We start from the raw sequence: 15983 nt of genomic DNA, 5'->3' as shown, positions 1-15983 counted from the left end.
TATTTCCAAATTTATAGATTGGATAGGTATTTTGGGGGCAGAGAAACAAACTGCTTCTCTTGAAGAACCTCCAAGCAATAGAGTCTACCAATTCAAACCTGAACAACTGCCACTTTTCTGGCAATATTCCACAAAACCAGGTTTCAGCCTATCTCATACTGCAGAAGAGCATCACATTTGTACATGCCAGAGCATCTTTTAAGACAAAGTGTGCCTGAGTAGTTCAGCAATGTACCAGCCATGACAAAACAAACAGGAGGGGAACTTTGCACAATGGAACTGAATGACTACTGCAGCAACCCTCCTTGAGTTTCCTTGGAATTGCTATAAACCTGATGAGAATCATAAATATTGACCCCATTGCTATCTCTACTACTCCTTCCTCACAGGTTCTTTGAGTGTACAGTGTGATAACCAGGGACGGTGCCACTGCAAACCTGGTGTGACAGGTGATAAATGCGACCGATGCCAGCACAATTTCCATTCCTTCTCAGAATCTGGCTGCAGAGCTGCTGGGCAAATAGAGTAAGTGCTTTTGGGTTGGTGGAGCTGATTGTTACTGGTGAATGTGTTCCAATGAGGAGTGTGGAGCTTCATTTGAAAATGGTCTTTTAATTTTCCCAGGAATTGTGATTGTGATCCAGCTGGCAGCACGGGCCAGTGTGTTTCAGGACGTTGCATCTGCAAGGCAGCTGTTGAAGGGGAACGATGTGGCAGGTGCGTGCACAAAGTTTGTGTGGCTAAACGTTTTTCATGGTGCTCAGAGTTGTCACGATCAAGGAATCCACTGGGTAGCTCAAGTTGCTCTTTCACTTGGCATACAAACCCAGCAGAAATGTAGCTTTCTCTCTGACTCAGAAATGGAGGCTATGTGGATTGAGTTCACCATGCAAGCATGGAATGTGGCATCTAATCCCAGCGTTTTGGATACTGAGAACTTCAGTTTCCACTGAGAAAGCAATGTGGCTTCTGGAATATTTGGAAATGTAGGTCTGTAGTGTCTGGTTGTCCAGAACAGAGCTTCAGAAGCCAGGAAGGGGGCTTTCAGTCACAGCTATACAACTTTCAGCCTTCATCCTTACACTTCCCCATCCTCCTGCCTCTTCTGTGCACTCAACCCCAATCTCCATACTATTCGTATTATTCCTTCCATTTCATTCTTGCCTTTTGCTGTGTGCTAGTTAAAGCATTTTTTTATTTTTGCGTTTGTATTAGTTGCTTTGTATGGGGTGTATGGGGTGTTAAGGGAGGGGTAGTACCTCTGGTGAGGGATACGTCATGCTCCTTCTGGGGTACTTGGTCCACCTGTGATTCCCAGCCTGCATTCACCTCTCACCTGCAGCCACACTCAGAAACAACTTTGACTGGCCAGCTAAACCAGGTGAGGGTAGGTTTGGTCCTGCTCATACCAAAACCACAGGCACTAGACCTGCTGACCAGAGGGGAAAGCTAGTTGACGGCAAACCCAATCTAAGCCTATTTCACGACCAGTTCAGTGCATGATGGGCTAGTAAAACAGGCTGACTTTGCAATGTGGGCACTGCTATGTCATTAGTTGTGGTAGTGATGATGATTGGAATTTTCTGTGCTAATCTGTATAGCAGTGCAGCATAGCATACCCTCCAACATTTCTTTGATGAAAATACGGACGTCCCATTCCATAATGATAATTTTAATATTTATACTCCACACATCTTATATATAAAAACATAATAAAACATTACATGTTAAAAAAGGTTCCCTATACAGGATTGCCTTTTGGAGGCTCGGAGGTCAGATAATTCCATTCCCTCCAACATTTCTCCAATGAAAATAGGGACGTCCTAAGGGAAAGCAGGACATTCCAGGATCAAATGAGAAACTAAGGCAGCTTCAGGGACGTCCCTGGAAAATTGGGACACTTGAAGGGTCTGGCATAGTGGTACCCCCAATGTGCCATTGACAAATAATTAATGGAAAGTAAAAAAGCGTAACACTTTTATTTAATGACAGCCCTGACTCACGTCACTGTTTGAGTCCACGCTGAGGCCAAAATGGCATGTGCACAAGTTGCACTGAGCTCAGCACATCAGAGATCCACACCTTACATTAAAAAGCACATCCAGCACACATTTAAATCACATGACACCCCACAAAGAATCCTTTGAACTGCAGTTTGTTGCTGAGAATTATAGCTCTGTGTGGGGAAAACTACAGTTCCCAGGATGTGTTTGGGGAAGTAATGTACTTTAACAGTGTGGGTGGTGCTGAGGTCTAAACCACTGAGCCTCTTGGGCTTGCTGATCAGAAGGTCAGCAGTTTGAACCCCCACGACGGGGTGAGCACCTGTTGTTCCATCCCAGCTCCTGCCAACCTAGCAGTTCGAAAGCACACCAGTGCAAGTAGATAAATAGGTACCACTGCGGCGGGAAGGTAAACGGCGTTTCTGTGCACTGCTCTGGTTCACCAGAAGCGGTTTAGTCATGCTGGCCACATGACCCAGAAACCTGTCTGTGGACAACTGCCGGCTCCCTTGGCCTGAAAGCGAGATGAGCGCCACAACCCCATAGTCACCTTTGACTGGATTTAACCGTCCAGGGGTCCTTTACCTTTTTTACTCTAACTGTGTGTTTGATGTGCTTTAAATGAATAGTGTGGATCTACTCTCAAATCCACATTTTCACCAGATTATAGCACAGGCTAGACTCCTGCTTCTGTACCTTCTGGAGCAGTTACCTCGGTGCCTTTGTGTGTGTGGTGAGTGCCAGTCATTCTGTCATGAAGTTATCACTTGAACAAGAATGGTAGCACAGGATTTGTAGCTGACATCAGAGCACTCAAGTTTTTATTGACTGGAGGATGCAGCTCTCCTGTCACAGCAGATAAAGCAGAGGTATCAGGGTTGGAAATGCAATATGTCAGCTTTCTGTGTGTGAATATGAATGCACAAACAAGTGTGGTGTGTTAATTTATCTCTTGCACAGTTGCAAGCAGGGCTATTACAACCTAGATGCAGGAAACCCAGAGGGCTGTTCTCGATGCTTCTGTCATGGGCACTCAACAACATGTTCCAGTGCAGAAAATTATAGCGTCCGTAAAATCACCTCTACTTTCGAGCAAGGTAAAAAACTTCACTGGGGTTTGCCTTTTCACTTTTTCATGATCAATACACGGTGTTACACTGAACTATGCTGCCATTTTAATTGCCAGTATTATAATTATTATATTATAATAGAGTTTGCACTATAGAGACACAGGGAGTAGATTGGTGTCTCTGCCTTTGTCCATACAGCAACATTCATGGCTAGGGCTGTTGGAGAATTGATCTGAAGGTGGAAACTGAAACAGAAATTGTGTATTCATTCTATGTCTGAACCAATCTAGCAATCCTCAGTTCGTATTTGCTGCTGCTGTTGTTTTTAGTCCTCCAATTATACATAATTGAATATGGTTTCCACCATTGAATTTGCTTTTCCTTTGCATTGAAATGAATGGTGTGTATGTGATTATGTCATTAATTACATTAAATTTATAACTTGTGCAGCTTGCATAAATAATTACATAAATTATATTAACTAGCAGTCAGTGAGACGAATACCATAGCATTTTGCAGAAACCGATTGTGATGAAGAAAAGTCAAAATAGAAACCTCTGCCTTCTTACATCCTTATTCATGGCCAATGATGACTTTCCATTTAATAATGCAAGTTCAGTGTGTGTGTGTGTGTGTGTGTGTGTGTGTGTGCGTGTGTGTCACTGTAGACTTAGCTCTATGGCTGCAATAGATTAGAGCAGATCAGGTGAATTCTGTAAGAGCTTCTAGGTCAGGTTTGATGGTCTGAGCATCTGGGGGGTATTGCTCCTGCTGCAGGTTCCATACCTGGTTATATTTTCCTTATTTGGCCCCACTCTGTCCCCATTCTAAGTAGAGTTGAGACTCAAACACTACTTTGGGACTCCAGTATGAGTGGGAATGTGTCTTGCAGGTGCCTATGCTGTGTTTTCTTTCCGCAGGTAAATCCAGTATTTTCCCCAACCAACACCTGGTGTACCAAGATCTCGCTAGACTAATGTTTCATGCTTCTCTCTCAATCTAGGCATAAATATCAGTTACAGACAGAGAGTTGGTGTGTATGTGTGTACGTGCGCATGCAAGAGCATACATGAGCCTTCATCTCCTTCTCACACATTGTTGACAAAAATGTCTGTCTAGGCTTTTGGGAAGATTCTGTGTTTGTAAAGCTCTTTCATCATGCCATTCAGGCAATCAGTCTGTTGCATTTTCATTCCACCAGCATATTTGGCATAATGACCCCTCCTACAATCTACTTGCATTTTCCTGAAGTGCTTTTTGAAGTTCAAGAGAGTTTTCAAGGCTCCCTGTTACTTTTCAGACTCGCCCACACTGAGTGCAAAAACCAGCATTAAACATTGTGATTTTTAAAAACCCAGCAAATTATTATAATGGTTTTGTACCAATTTTAAACCCAGCCAAGGAGCCTGGTTTGACGAGTGCATTTGCTAATAAATGAGATAAGGAGCTTTTTAGAAAGTCATTTTCAATTCCACTGAAATTGCTACTTAAAGCTCAATCATGGCTTCCACCATCATGTCTGCTTTGACCCTAATCTAGCAGGAAATGCATCTGCTTAGGCATTTTGCATAAAGATCAACCAAGTCTTCCCTGATCATGTAACCGACATAATATTATGCTGCTGATTTTAAGAAAGAAAGGGATTGTTTAGTCCTGCTGCTTTGCTTCTCCGTTTGGCAAACCTCATCACCAGCAAACAAACGTCAGTCCGGTAATGGAGGCAGATTATGTTTCCCTGCATCAATAGAAAATGTAAAATTGATCCCATATACCTACAAGATGGGGCAGGAAATGATAGCCTTGTGATAAAGGATATAGTATGCATGTCAGTCTCCAGTTAAATGGTCATTCCTTCAGAAGGATCACATATATACAGTGCTTTTTCTGGGGGGATTCAGTATACCCCTAAACATTTTGTTAATCCGGTGGCTGCTTCATTTCCTTCTCCAGTAATTTTCTTGAGTCCAAATGAGTGTACCCCTAAACATTTTTTTAAGAAAAAGAGCACTGCACATACATATATATGCCAAGGTACAAAGCAAAATTGCCTCAAGCCTTTACACTTGGAGAGGATAGGACAGGAAACAAGGAAAAAGAGAGACAGCCACATCTTTGGTTGTGCTTCTGGCTTTTTAACTGATGGAATTTGAACAATAAGATGCAGTTATGTGATTGCCTTTCTTAAGAATGGGGTGTGTGTGTGTGTGTGCACTTGCACACACGCACACCCTGCCAGAAAGTGGTTCCACTTATATTCTTTCTGAACCAGCAAAGCAGCTGGGAAATGGCAAAGGAGCTGAATCAGTGATGAAGTCATAATGTACAGGAAGAAGACAAATGGATCTGAGTCTCTGTGCAGAATGCAAAAATACTTAGCACTGGCCTTGGGTCAAAATTGCTAACTTTGTTCCAGTTTATACAATCAGCAAATTTAGAATAGCTTCTCTAGGATTGGAAGAGTTTTAAGGAGGTGCAACTGGAATGACAGAAACACTATTTAGCATGGTGGATGCACAGCTTTATTTTCTCCTCCCATGGTCATCTTTGGTCAAACAGGTTGTGGAGGTTTCTGATGCAGTATAGAAACATGTTGGCACAGATGATAATCAGTGTTTGCACGTCATGGACAATGCTGGCTCTGGCACACTACCTTCATCTCTCTGGAAAACGGTTGTGTTTCTCCAGCTCTGGAATGCACATTGCAGGTGTAGAGTGCATGTCGGAAATGCCCCACCCCAAAAGTATTGCAGATAGAAAATGAGCACATTGGGGAGAAGGCTACCCCCACCCCGACATGCTACTTTTCTATGTGTGGGGAAGGTTTCTTTTCATGGGTCAATATTCAAGTGCTCAGCACTCTCACCAGCAACTTGAAGTACTTGCTACAGTCCAGAAAGCTTTACCGCCTGATTCTACTTACTGTAGAAATGGGTCCTGTGACCTCTTGTGATACAATACAGGAAAGCATATGACACCACTAGCCTGACATGACTGTGTAATATGTAAAGAGCTGTTCGTTGCTTCTTTCCTCCAGTCACATTTCCTGAATCGTTGGGTATGGTTGGATTTCCAGCTCATTTGAATTAGCTGTTGGTTTCTTTGTATTCCAGGCGATGAAGGTTGGCAAGCTCAAGGAAACGGGTCTCCTTTGCAGCTCCAGTGGTCTTCACATTATAAAGAAGTTTATGTGGCAGCAAGAAGGCCAGATCCTGTCTATTTCATGGCTCCAGGTGTGTGTTTCCATATCCCGTGGGGAACAGGAACAGCCACAAGGACCACTGAACTTCACTATTTACTTGCCAATATTATCAAGTGTCTCACATACTGACACCTGTTGGTCCACTTGCATGCAGAAATCCTAGTACAGATTCTTGCTGGCTTGTAGGCAATTCTAACACTCAAGTTAGAACAGGAATTGCTCTTAATTCTGGAGAATTTCCTTCTGCCCCATTTTAAGTGTGTGTTGAAAGTGGGCTTACAATATTAGGTTGAATTTCCAGAAACCTTGGCATGGTTTTCTGACAATAGAGCCATTCATTATATCCCACCCCACCCACAAATCCTGAAATCCATGGCTGACTGTCACTTTCCTCATGTCTAGAATCATGGAATTGTATATGACCCAAAGGTCATCTAGTCCAACCCCCCGCAATGCAAGAATCTCAGCTAGAGCATCCCTGGCAGATGGCCACCCAACCTCTGCTTAAAAACCTCCAAGGATGGAGAGGATGGAGAGTCCACCACCTCTCGTGGGAATCTGTTCCACTGCCAAACATCTCTTAATGTCAGAGGGGTTTCCCCCAAATGTTTAGTTGGAATCTCCTTTCTTGTACTTTGAAGCCATTGCCTCGAGTCCTACCCTCCAGAGCAGGAGAAAACAAGCATGCTCCCTTCTCCATGTGACAGCCCTTAAGATATGGCTATCATATCTCCTCTCAGTCTCCTCTTTTCCAGGCTAAACATACCCAGCGCCTTCAAGCACTCCTCATAAAGCTGAGTTTCCAGACCCTTGATAATCTTGGTTGCCCTCCTCTGCACACGTTTCAGCTTGTCAACATCCTTCTTAAATAGTGGTGCCCAGAATTGGACACAGTATTCCAGGTGTGGTCTGACTAAGGCAGAATAGTGGTACTATTACTTCCCTTGAAAGATTTTTATCTGATAAGTGGGATTCAAATTAAATAAATAAGCAAGCATTTAACCAGACATCTCCAAACAAAGGCCTGCGGGCCGGATGTGGCCTGCACGAGCCAATTGTGTGGCCCCTGCTCTTACTGGCACAGCACGGTGCGGTTGCCCATCTCTGGGTCGGCACGGCGCCAGAAATAGCTTGTGCGCATGCGCAAGTGTCATTTCCAGCACACTTTCGGGTCTGCGGAGGCCCATGTGCACGTGCACAAGCTATTTCTGCCGCCACGCCGACCTGGAAATGCACCAGAAAAAGTGAGTGCGTGTGCGTATGGGTGCGCGCTCCCCCGCCCTCTGGCCCACTGCGCAATCGGTGCCAGAGGAAGCGGCCCTAGGCCGGGTAAGTTCAGGGACCCCTGCATTTAACCATGAAATTAGAGCCCACTAACAGCCACATTTTCTCTCCCCCCCCCCCCGATATTTACAGGCTACATGTCTGAGTTTAACTCATGAATGGTGGTTCACATAATAAAGATTCAGTACACTATCCACAATACATAATATACAAACACAATATAATTCTACAACAATCCCCCAAATTAGAAAACCAACATTAATTTTAAAAATCCATATGCAGTCCATGATATAAAGCAAACTTTTCATAGCAAAACAATTAAAGGAAACACACCTCAGCCTTCATAGCAGTCAGTCACATAAAATCCACCTGAAACATAGGTCTTCAAAGCTTTTGGAAAGAATTGGAGTGTGTTAGCCTTGTGGCAGTCAGATGAGAATGAGTTCCAGAGCTGTGGGGCCACCATAGAAAAGGCCCTTTCACTTTCACTTGTGTCATCCTTAGTTGAGAGCAAATTTTGAAGCACCCCGTTGTCAGTCTTCATGTTCAAGCAGGCTGATATCAATGGCATTTAGGTCATAGGTATTGATGGGGTCCTTTGAAATTCTCCTTCCTGCTATACCTAAGGCTAGTCCTGTCCAATCAAGGTCAACAGTGGTACAGGCCACATTTGCATTTTACTTGCAAATGCCATACTTTGACCTTGTGTTTCTTTTGTGTGTGTTTTTGTAGCCAGGTTCCTTGGGAACCATCAACTGAGTTACAGCCAGAAGCTGTCTTTTGATTATCGTGTGAACCGACCTGGACGTCACCCTTCACAGCATGATGTCATCTTGGAAGGAGCTGGTTTAAGAATCACTGCCCCACTCACGCCTAATGGAAGGGTGTTGCCTTGTAAAGCCAGCAGGACCTATACATTCAGGTAAAATGCTTAGAATGTAAGGGAACACTCATATGTCAAACCCTGCAGTGCAACTCAAAGCAATGATAGACAAGTTTTCCTCAAAAGCAGCTTGCCCTCCACTACCAATGTGCAACTTCTGGAGATTTGCGCACGCATCCTTAGATCATGCTCTCAGTTCACACAAAGTAGAGTTGAGGCCCTCAGTTCCTAACTAGTGCCTGACATGAACTGAATGTGTACCTAGTTGTACATGTCCCAGAATCCTCTTCGATGGGCAGCAAGTTCTCAGCAAACAAGTCAGCACAGAAAGTGTTCCAAGAAGATGGAAAGTTTGAAAACTGCTGGCTTTGGCTATTGCTTACCCAAAAGGATCTAGCTGCTGTCCCTCAAGTCATGAAAATAACATCAGCAAAGCCCAGTTAAGCTACCTGAATCAGAGAAGTTGCCTACATCAATTCCTGGTCCATAAAGCCACCTTATTTCTTTTTACCTTAAGTTGTCTTTAATCACTTTTATTGTGATGGATTCACCCAATGAGCCCTCTCAGTGGAAGCCTTGCACAAGGACTTTGGCTTGCACAACAGTGCTTCTCCCCTTGTGCTCCCTGCACCCCCTGAAATTAGCTCAAGGGGTGGTCAGGAGAACCCCCAGAACAGCATTCTTCTGTCTGACTCTGGCAAACTGGAATACTTGCGCAGACAGGATGATTGGAAGAGTGTGATGTTGAATTCCAGCCATTGTTGCTCATGTTGCAACATGTTCTGATGGTAAAAAATATCATTAAGGAAATGCAAGTTGCACCCTAGGATTACTGAAGAAGGCACTGTTTGTGAAGACCTAAATGCCGGATTTTGTATTTGTTTTTGATTTCACTGATTCTCGGAGTAAACTGAATTTTATGCTCTTTTCCACATTCTGTGCTTCCTTGGTCACAGAGTGTTCTTGTTTTCTCCATCTCATTTGCAGTTCTGGCCTTTCCTGTTGATCAGCAGTTCAACAGCTGTGTGCTGTAGTCTTCCTTGGGTCTAAAAACTCACTCCTAGTTGCATTTTGTACACAAGTATGGTGGCACAGAGACTGCTCATATAACTTCTCGTGTCTTTCATCCCCTCCTACACTCAGGTTGGATGAGCACCCAAGCAGCAACTGGAGCCCTAGGCTGAGTGGCAAAGAGTATCGCCAATTAATTGGGAACCTGACAGCTCTTCGGATCAGAGCCACTTATGGAGACAGTGAGTTGCGAGTAGGATAGTGAAATCTGGGCTAAAGAATGGGTCATATACATTTCTTCTGGTTATTTATTACTTTGCTGTTTCTGTCTTGTCTTACAAACCCTATTTTATAGTCGTTTCCTCTCTGCAGGTAAATTGCATTTCTGTGAAGGATCAAAGCGGCAGCAGCGTAGCTAGCCACTCGGGTGACTGGTGCGGGTGTGTGTGTGTGTGTGTGTCCTGCAGCCAGGGGCGGGTCAATCCATATGTGGAGGTGGGATGAGCCTCTCCTACGCTTGGAGCTTCGCCGCCGCCTCCCCCTCAGCTGTAGAGCGGCTGAGGGAGAGGCAGTAGGCAGAGGCAAGTCCCACGCTGTCTTTTCAGGCAGCGTGGAACCTGCAGGCGCCTAAGCCACCACATCACTCCTGAAAAGTTTCCTGAGCCCAATTTTTTATTTTTTATTTTAAACTCATTTTGTCAACCCCCCTCAGTGATGACACCTGGGGTGGACCGCACCCCCCCTCACCCCCTTCCTCCACCACTGCAAAGGGAGGGGGAACAATAGAATATCTTATTCCGGCACCCTCGGCAAACTACAGTTCCCAGGATGCTTTTCAGGAAGCACTGATGGATAAATTGATATAAAACAAATGTACCATGGTAGCGTAGATGTGCCCCACACATGTCAGCTCTCTTCTGATTTAGACATGATCCAGTTGAGATACTGGGATAAGTAGTATTTTATCATGTTGTGTTCTCAGGGATATTCACCATAATGTTCTTCCTTTTTTCTTTTTGCTCAGGCACAGGGTACCTCAGTAATGTCCTTTTGGATTCGGCGCAGCCAACCTCTGGCACACCAGCATCCTGGGTGGAGCAATGTGTCTGTCCAGTTGGGTACCAGGGGCAGTTCTGTGAGAAATGTGCCCCAGGGTACAAGAGAGAGGATCCTGCTAGACTCGGTGCTCTCAGCAACTGTGTGCTCTGCAGCTGCCAGGGAGGAGGAATCTGTGACCCAGATACTGGTAGGATAAACCACAGTCAAAGAGCCTATTATTGTGGACAGAGAGATTGTTTATTTATTTGTTTGGGCAACAAGCAGGTCTCTAATATAAAAACCAAGTAGCTCACTTAGGGCCATTTTACATGGTGATCCAGCTAGGGATCTTGTTCATGTGACGGAAGAATGGGCATGAGAAGCCCCTTCTCCCACTTCATGTACAAGATAATGTTTTGCTGGGGTGGCACATGTGGATAGTGCCTATGTTGTTGCTAACCCGTGTGCACATGGGGAGGTGTGTGATGGATTGTGTTGCATAGGTAGGATCCCCACCAGGATGGTGTATGAGCAAACTCTCTGAGTCCTGAGAATCTCAGTTGACTTCTAAAGATTTCAGAAAGGAAATTCAGTCCATCATGTCTTGAAGTCAACTCTGCATTGAGAGTTCCTGGTAAAATCTCAGCAGACATAGTCATGGAGGGGATTTGGGTTGATATTTGTTGGGATGCAGCCAGGTAACCTTCAGGCACTGGAGTAACACAGCATCGGAAATGCTTTTCCAGGCTTACATTCCCATGCTGCTGATGAAATGTCTAAAGGCCCATCACCACAGGAGGAGGGCCACAGAGATATAGGTCTCTGCCTCTCTATCACTGCCTGGCCCAGATTGGATTCAGTGGGTCATATCTAGTGTTAATTACCCTTAGACCCATTGAAACCATCAGTCTTAAGTCATGCCCATTTATTTCAATAGCTCATATACAAATCATAAATCATAGAATTGTACAGTTGGAAGGGATCTCAATGGTCATCTAGTCCAACCCCTGCAATGTAGGAAACTTGGCTAATGCATCCATGACAGATGGCCATCCAACCTCTGCCTGGAAACCTCCAAGGAAGGAGAGTCCACAACCTTCCAAGGGAGACCATTCCACTGCTGAACAGCTCTTACTGCCAGAAGCTTCTTCCTGATGTTTAGTCGGAATCTCCTTTCTTGTAACTTGAAGCCATTGGTTCGAGTCCTACCTTCCAGAGCAGGGGAAAACAAGCCGGCTCCATCTTCCATGTGACAGCTGTTGAGATTTTTGAAGATGGCTATCATATCTCTTCCCAGTCTCCTCTTTTCCAGGCTAAACATACCCTGCTCCTTCAACCATTCCTCATAAGGCTGTCCAATGATTGGCGATTGTCCGATGATTTCATGATAAGCCCTCATCCCCCATAATTGTGTGTGTGTCCCCCCGCCTTTATCCATTATCGAACTAGTGTGGAATGAGCTCTCTCTCTCACACACACAAATATTCCCTGCTCTTGCTGTAATGTCTATAGGGCATAATGCAAAGAACTGAATTTATGGACAGGTCTTGCACACAAACGTCTACTTTAATGTTCCCTTTTTTCCTCAGAATCTTTACTTTGCTGTCACATTTTTCAAACGTTTATCTATGCAAATGAAACAAACCTTAAAGCCAGAACTCTCAGGGGTCGAATGCAAAGAGCCTCAGGCAATGATGTGAAACATATCTTGTAAAGCTCCACTCTAACCAGCTGCTCCTTTTCTCTTTCTGCCTCCATCCAGGAGAATGCTATTCTGGAGATGAGAGCAGTGCCACTTGCCCAGCTGGTTTTTACAGCTTCCCCTGGAGCCCACAGAACTGCCAGCCATGCCCGTGCCAAGGTGGCCAAGGCTGTTCGGTGCTGCCAGGGACGCAGGAAGTCATTTGCAGTCATTGCCTTCCAGGAGCAGGAGGTAATGCCCACATTTGGATGGTTTAACCAGACAGCATGTTCTTTCTTTCTGAGGCCAGCTTTTCTTTCCCTAAGGAATGACAGGAGCATAGCAAAGGCTGTGTTGTGCGCACTGTGTCCCCCAGGGCTCGACGCTCGTGACATTTAACTCTTTTCTGCACTCCCCTTGTCCACCCAGCCCCTCCCCATCGGGATTCCCAGCTGCATGCTTAAAGAAAAGCGTTCAGTTGAGTGCTGAGATTGCAGGGGAAGAGCTATGAGCGGGGTAATCGTTAAGTTTCCTTTACCCCAGCGCCGCCGCCACCCACCACTTCTTTCCTTCAAATTGCACTTCCCACCACCACTTTTTCAATATTCTGTGGAGACTTGGATTTCTAGGCCCAGGTCCTCGCTTTCATGTCTGCTTTCTGAGGTGGTAAACCTATGTCTGTGCTGTACCGTTTCAGAGAGCATGTAAGGCAGGCTTCCTCAACCTCGGCCCTCCAGATGTTTTTGGCCTGCAACTCCCCTGATCCCTAGCTAGCAGGACCAGTGGTCAGGGATGCTGGGAATTGTAGTCTCAAAACATCTGGAGGGCTGAGGTTGAGGATTAAATGCACTGCAATAAAGAACAGAAGGAAGAGTTTTTGCCAAAAAGGGGGTGGGAAAGCACCCGTATACTATCCATTTACGTATAAAACTAGCATTGAAGGGAGAAGTCTAGATTATAACATTTGCCCTGACACCTGTTTTTCAGTGTGGAAGGAATGCTTTTGCATGTAGGCACATTAGTCATGTGAACCCACTATCTGTAGTCTCGGTGGCACAGCACCAACACAGGCAGACCTTGACTCAGGCAGGGAAAGAGAAGGACCATAATGAAATCCTCCTGATTCTCATCAAATTTAGTCATTGTCAGTGGGCCTGAGCTCTAGGCAGCTAGACTGAAGATGAACCAGGATTTGCACCAGGGTACTGTAGTCAAGGGATAAAGTCAGAAGTCAGGCAGCCCAGAGAGTTAGGGCTCCTCCAGACTGGTGTATTTTTGAATGTGACACCACATGGATGCAATAATAGTACATATGAGGAAACTTTGTACTGGAGCATCCACACATTGTTCAACTTTATAAGTGGTTATGTGGTGCTTGATGTAACTGCATTATTGCTGCCTGGAGGGCCACTCTTGCACAACTAAACCAGGAGAAACCTCCCCCCCCCCGCAACAATTTTTGTGGACAGTTCATATGTGGATTGTGGGAATTAGGGGTGGAGCAGGACCGCAGGCACCCTATGCTCAGGATTGCCAGCATCATGTTCAGAGGCAGTTCATGTATTGCTTGTTCAAGACCTCATTTGCTTGTTCTTCTCAGGCTCTCACTGTGAGTTTTGTACCAACGGCTATTTTGGAGACCCCTTGGGTCAGAACGGCCAAGCACGTCCCTGCCAACCATGCCAGTGTAGCAGTGTTGACCCAAATGCTTCTGGGATTTGCAACCACTTGACAGGGGAGTGCAAGTGCAAGGACGGATTCTTTGGAAATCCTTTATCCATCAACCCAGCGGAGAAATGCCAAGGTATACACCATCATCTCATGCAAGTCAATGCTGGCTTCAAAGGCATCCTTGTTACCAGCAATGCACACCCAAATAATTTTATAAGAATTTGGACCAAACTGGGGTTTGGGACAATCGGGGGAGTCAAAGGGCTGCTTACAAACCTTTCCCTTCCAGGGATAAAACGGCTCACACAAATCACTCCTACTGTCACATCCAAATGCCTTACCTGGGTGGGTAATGTAACTTTCTAACAAAGCTGTGACCTGCAGAGCTGCCTTCAGCTCAGGGCAGGGACAGACTTTGGTAATCTCTCCTAATATGGTGCCCTGTGTGAGGTCAAAATTGGGTGCCCCAAAATGGATCCTCTCAGCTCAGCACACTGTGCGTGGGAACCATATGCACTGCCCTAAATCCAGTGCTGATCAGGGATGTGGAGAATGTGATATTTCAGATGCAGTTGGAATCCAGCTCTCATCATCTCTGATCATTGACTGACTCCTGATGGGAACTGGAGTACAACAACATCTGGAGGTTTCCAACTCCTGCTCTAGATGGTTGGAAGTTCCTGCATCTGTTGGCAAGTCAGTCAAACACTCTGTCTGTTAGGGCAAGACACAGAAACTACTAATACTATTGGGAGGTTGTAGCATGTGGGCTGGTCAGGTGAATCCCACCCTCTGACTTGCTCCCACACTTTTCAAATTAATGTTTGAAAATATGAGAGATAATATGCATTTTGAGATACATTATGTTTATCCCCTCCTGACCTTATGCTTTTTCTTACTCTACGCAGCTTGCAATTGCAATTCTGCGAGTTCTGAGCCGTCACGGTGCCACAGTGATGGGAGCTGCATTTGCAAGCCAGGGTTCGAAGGGCGGAGCTGTGAACACGCCCGTTGTCCAGCCTGCTACAGCCAACTGAAGACTCAGGTTGGCTTTTCCCTCTTGCAGTTTCGTTACCGAATACTATAACTATCAATTGAGTATGAAATGTTCCTACCCAACGCCCTGCTCTCTGCTTTGTTATTTGGGTGCAGAACAACTAGGATTGTTAATGCAAAACCTCCCACTGGAGATGGGGGAGAAATTTAGTTTGGTTCACATTTTAATGTGAGCCTATCTAATTCCAAAACAATATGCAAAACGAAGCAAAGCTGTGTTTTGAAATTCACACTGCTCTGAATTTCTCAATGCAGTTTTCCAACCAAAAATATGCATTAGGGGAAGTGTGCATAAAACTGCATAATTAGTGAAAATAACATTTAAAATGCATTAAATGGGGGGTGGGTGGGGCTTGCAAAATGTGCGATCTGCTGCCTGATTAATTGAGGGCATCTGCAATGAATCGTGACATGTTTTACCGTAACTAATTAATCTCAAAAAGGTTAGGAATCAGAAAAGAAAAACAAATAAAGCTCATTCTATTTTCTTCCCGGAGAATAGTCTGAAAGCACCCTGAGACCTCTGGGTATAGAGCGGTATATAAATTAATTTAATCAGTAAATAAGCAAGCAAGCAAGCAGGTCTGTCTCAGTAAACGTCTTGGGATTCTCCTAGGAATTGCATGTAAACTATTTTAACCCTTTGGAGGAACAGCAGAGCACAAATGCAATAGGAAATATTTAAGACGGCATCTAGGTAGTACCTTCTTTTAAATTATCATTATTATAACTTGATAACATTAAAATATTAATTATTTAGAACTGGAAGCTTCGGAGGCACCTGTTTTGAATCTTCCAGACTGCATATTTTTGAAGACTCTGGAGCTGCTGTCCAAGTCTTTGCATGCCTTGTATTCATGTCTTTCCGTTCCTCGCTCACAGAGTTCTCCTACCTTGTTTCCAGGTAGACCAGTACCTCCAGCAACTGCAGGGCCTTGAAGTGATGGTCTCTCAGGTTCTTACTGGTGGAGAGTCAAGAGATAATGCAGAGCTGGAGAGGAAAATGAGAGAGGCAGAGGAGATGCTCCAGCAAGTCCTGAGGGACGCCCAGAGCTTACAAGGTAACTCAAGTCTTTCTAGATCCCTT

The 15983-nt window shown here is 44.9% G+C and overlaps 1 protein-coding gene across 2 annotated transcripts in view; it reads left to right on the top strand.

Moving 5' to 3' along the window:
• The window catches only part of LAMC2 (laminin subunit gamma 2), a 45472-nt gene that overhangs the window by 15086 nt on the left and 14403 nt on the right, over positions 1–15983 (top strand). For both annotated transcript variants that reach the window (XM_033151179.1, XM_033151178.1), the window contains 11 exons: positions 390–525; positions 625–717; positions 2964–3100; positions 6184–6303; positions 8289–8478; positions 9583–9692; positions 10475–10696; positions 12251–12421; positions 13770–13973; positions 14749–14885; positions 15801–15957. In XM_033151179.1, the coding sequence (XP_033007070.1) occupies positions 390–525; positions 625–717; positions 2964–3100; positions 6184–6303; positions 8289–8478; positions 9583–9692; positions 10475–10696; positions 12251–12421; positions 13770–13973; positions 14749–14885; positions 15801–15957 (1677 nt within the window). The remainder of the gene's footprint in view (positions 1–389; positions 526–624; positions 718–2963; positions 3101–6183; positions 6304–8288; positions 8479–9582; positions 9693–10474; positions 10697–12250; positions 12422–13769; positions 13974–14748; positions 14886–15800; positions 15958–15983) is intronic.

The sequence above is a fragment of the Lacerta agilis genome, chromosome 6 (genome assembly GCF_009819535.1).
Source record: "Lacerta agilis isolate rLacAgi1 chromosome 6, rLacAgi1.pri, whole genome shotgun sequence".
Lineage (NCBI taxonomy): Eukaryota > Metazoa > Chordata > Lepidosauria > Squamata > Lacertidae > Lacerta > Lacerta agilis.
Note: the sequence above shows the minus strand (reverse complement) of the source record. Positions and strands in the feature narration are given on the sequence as shown.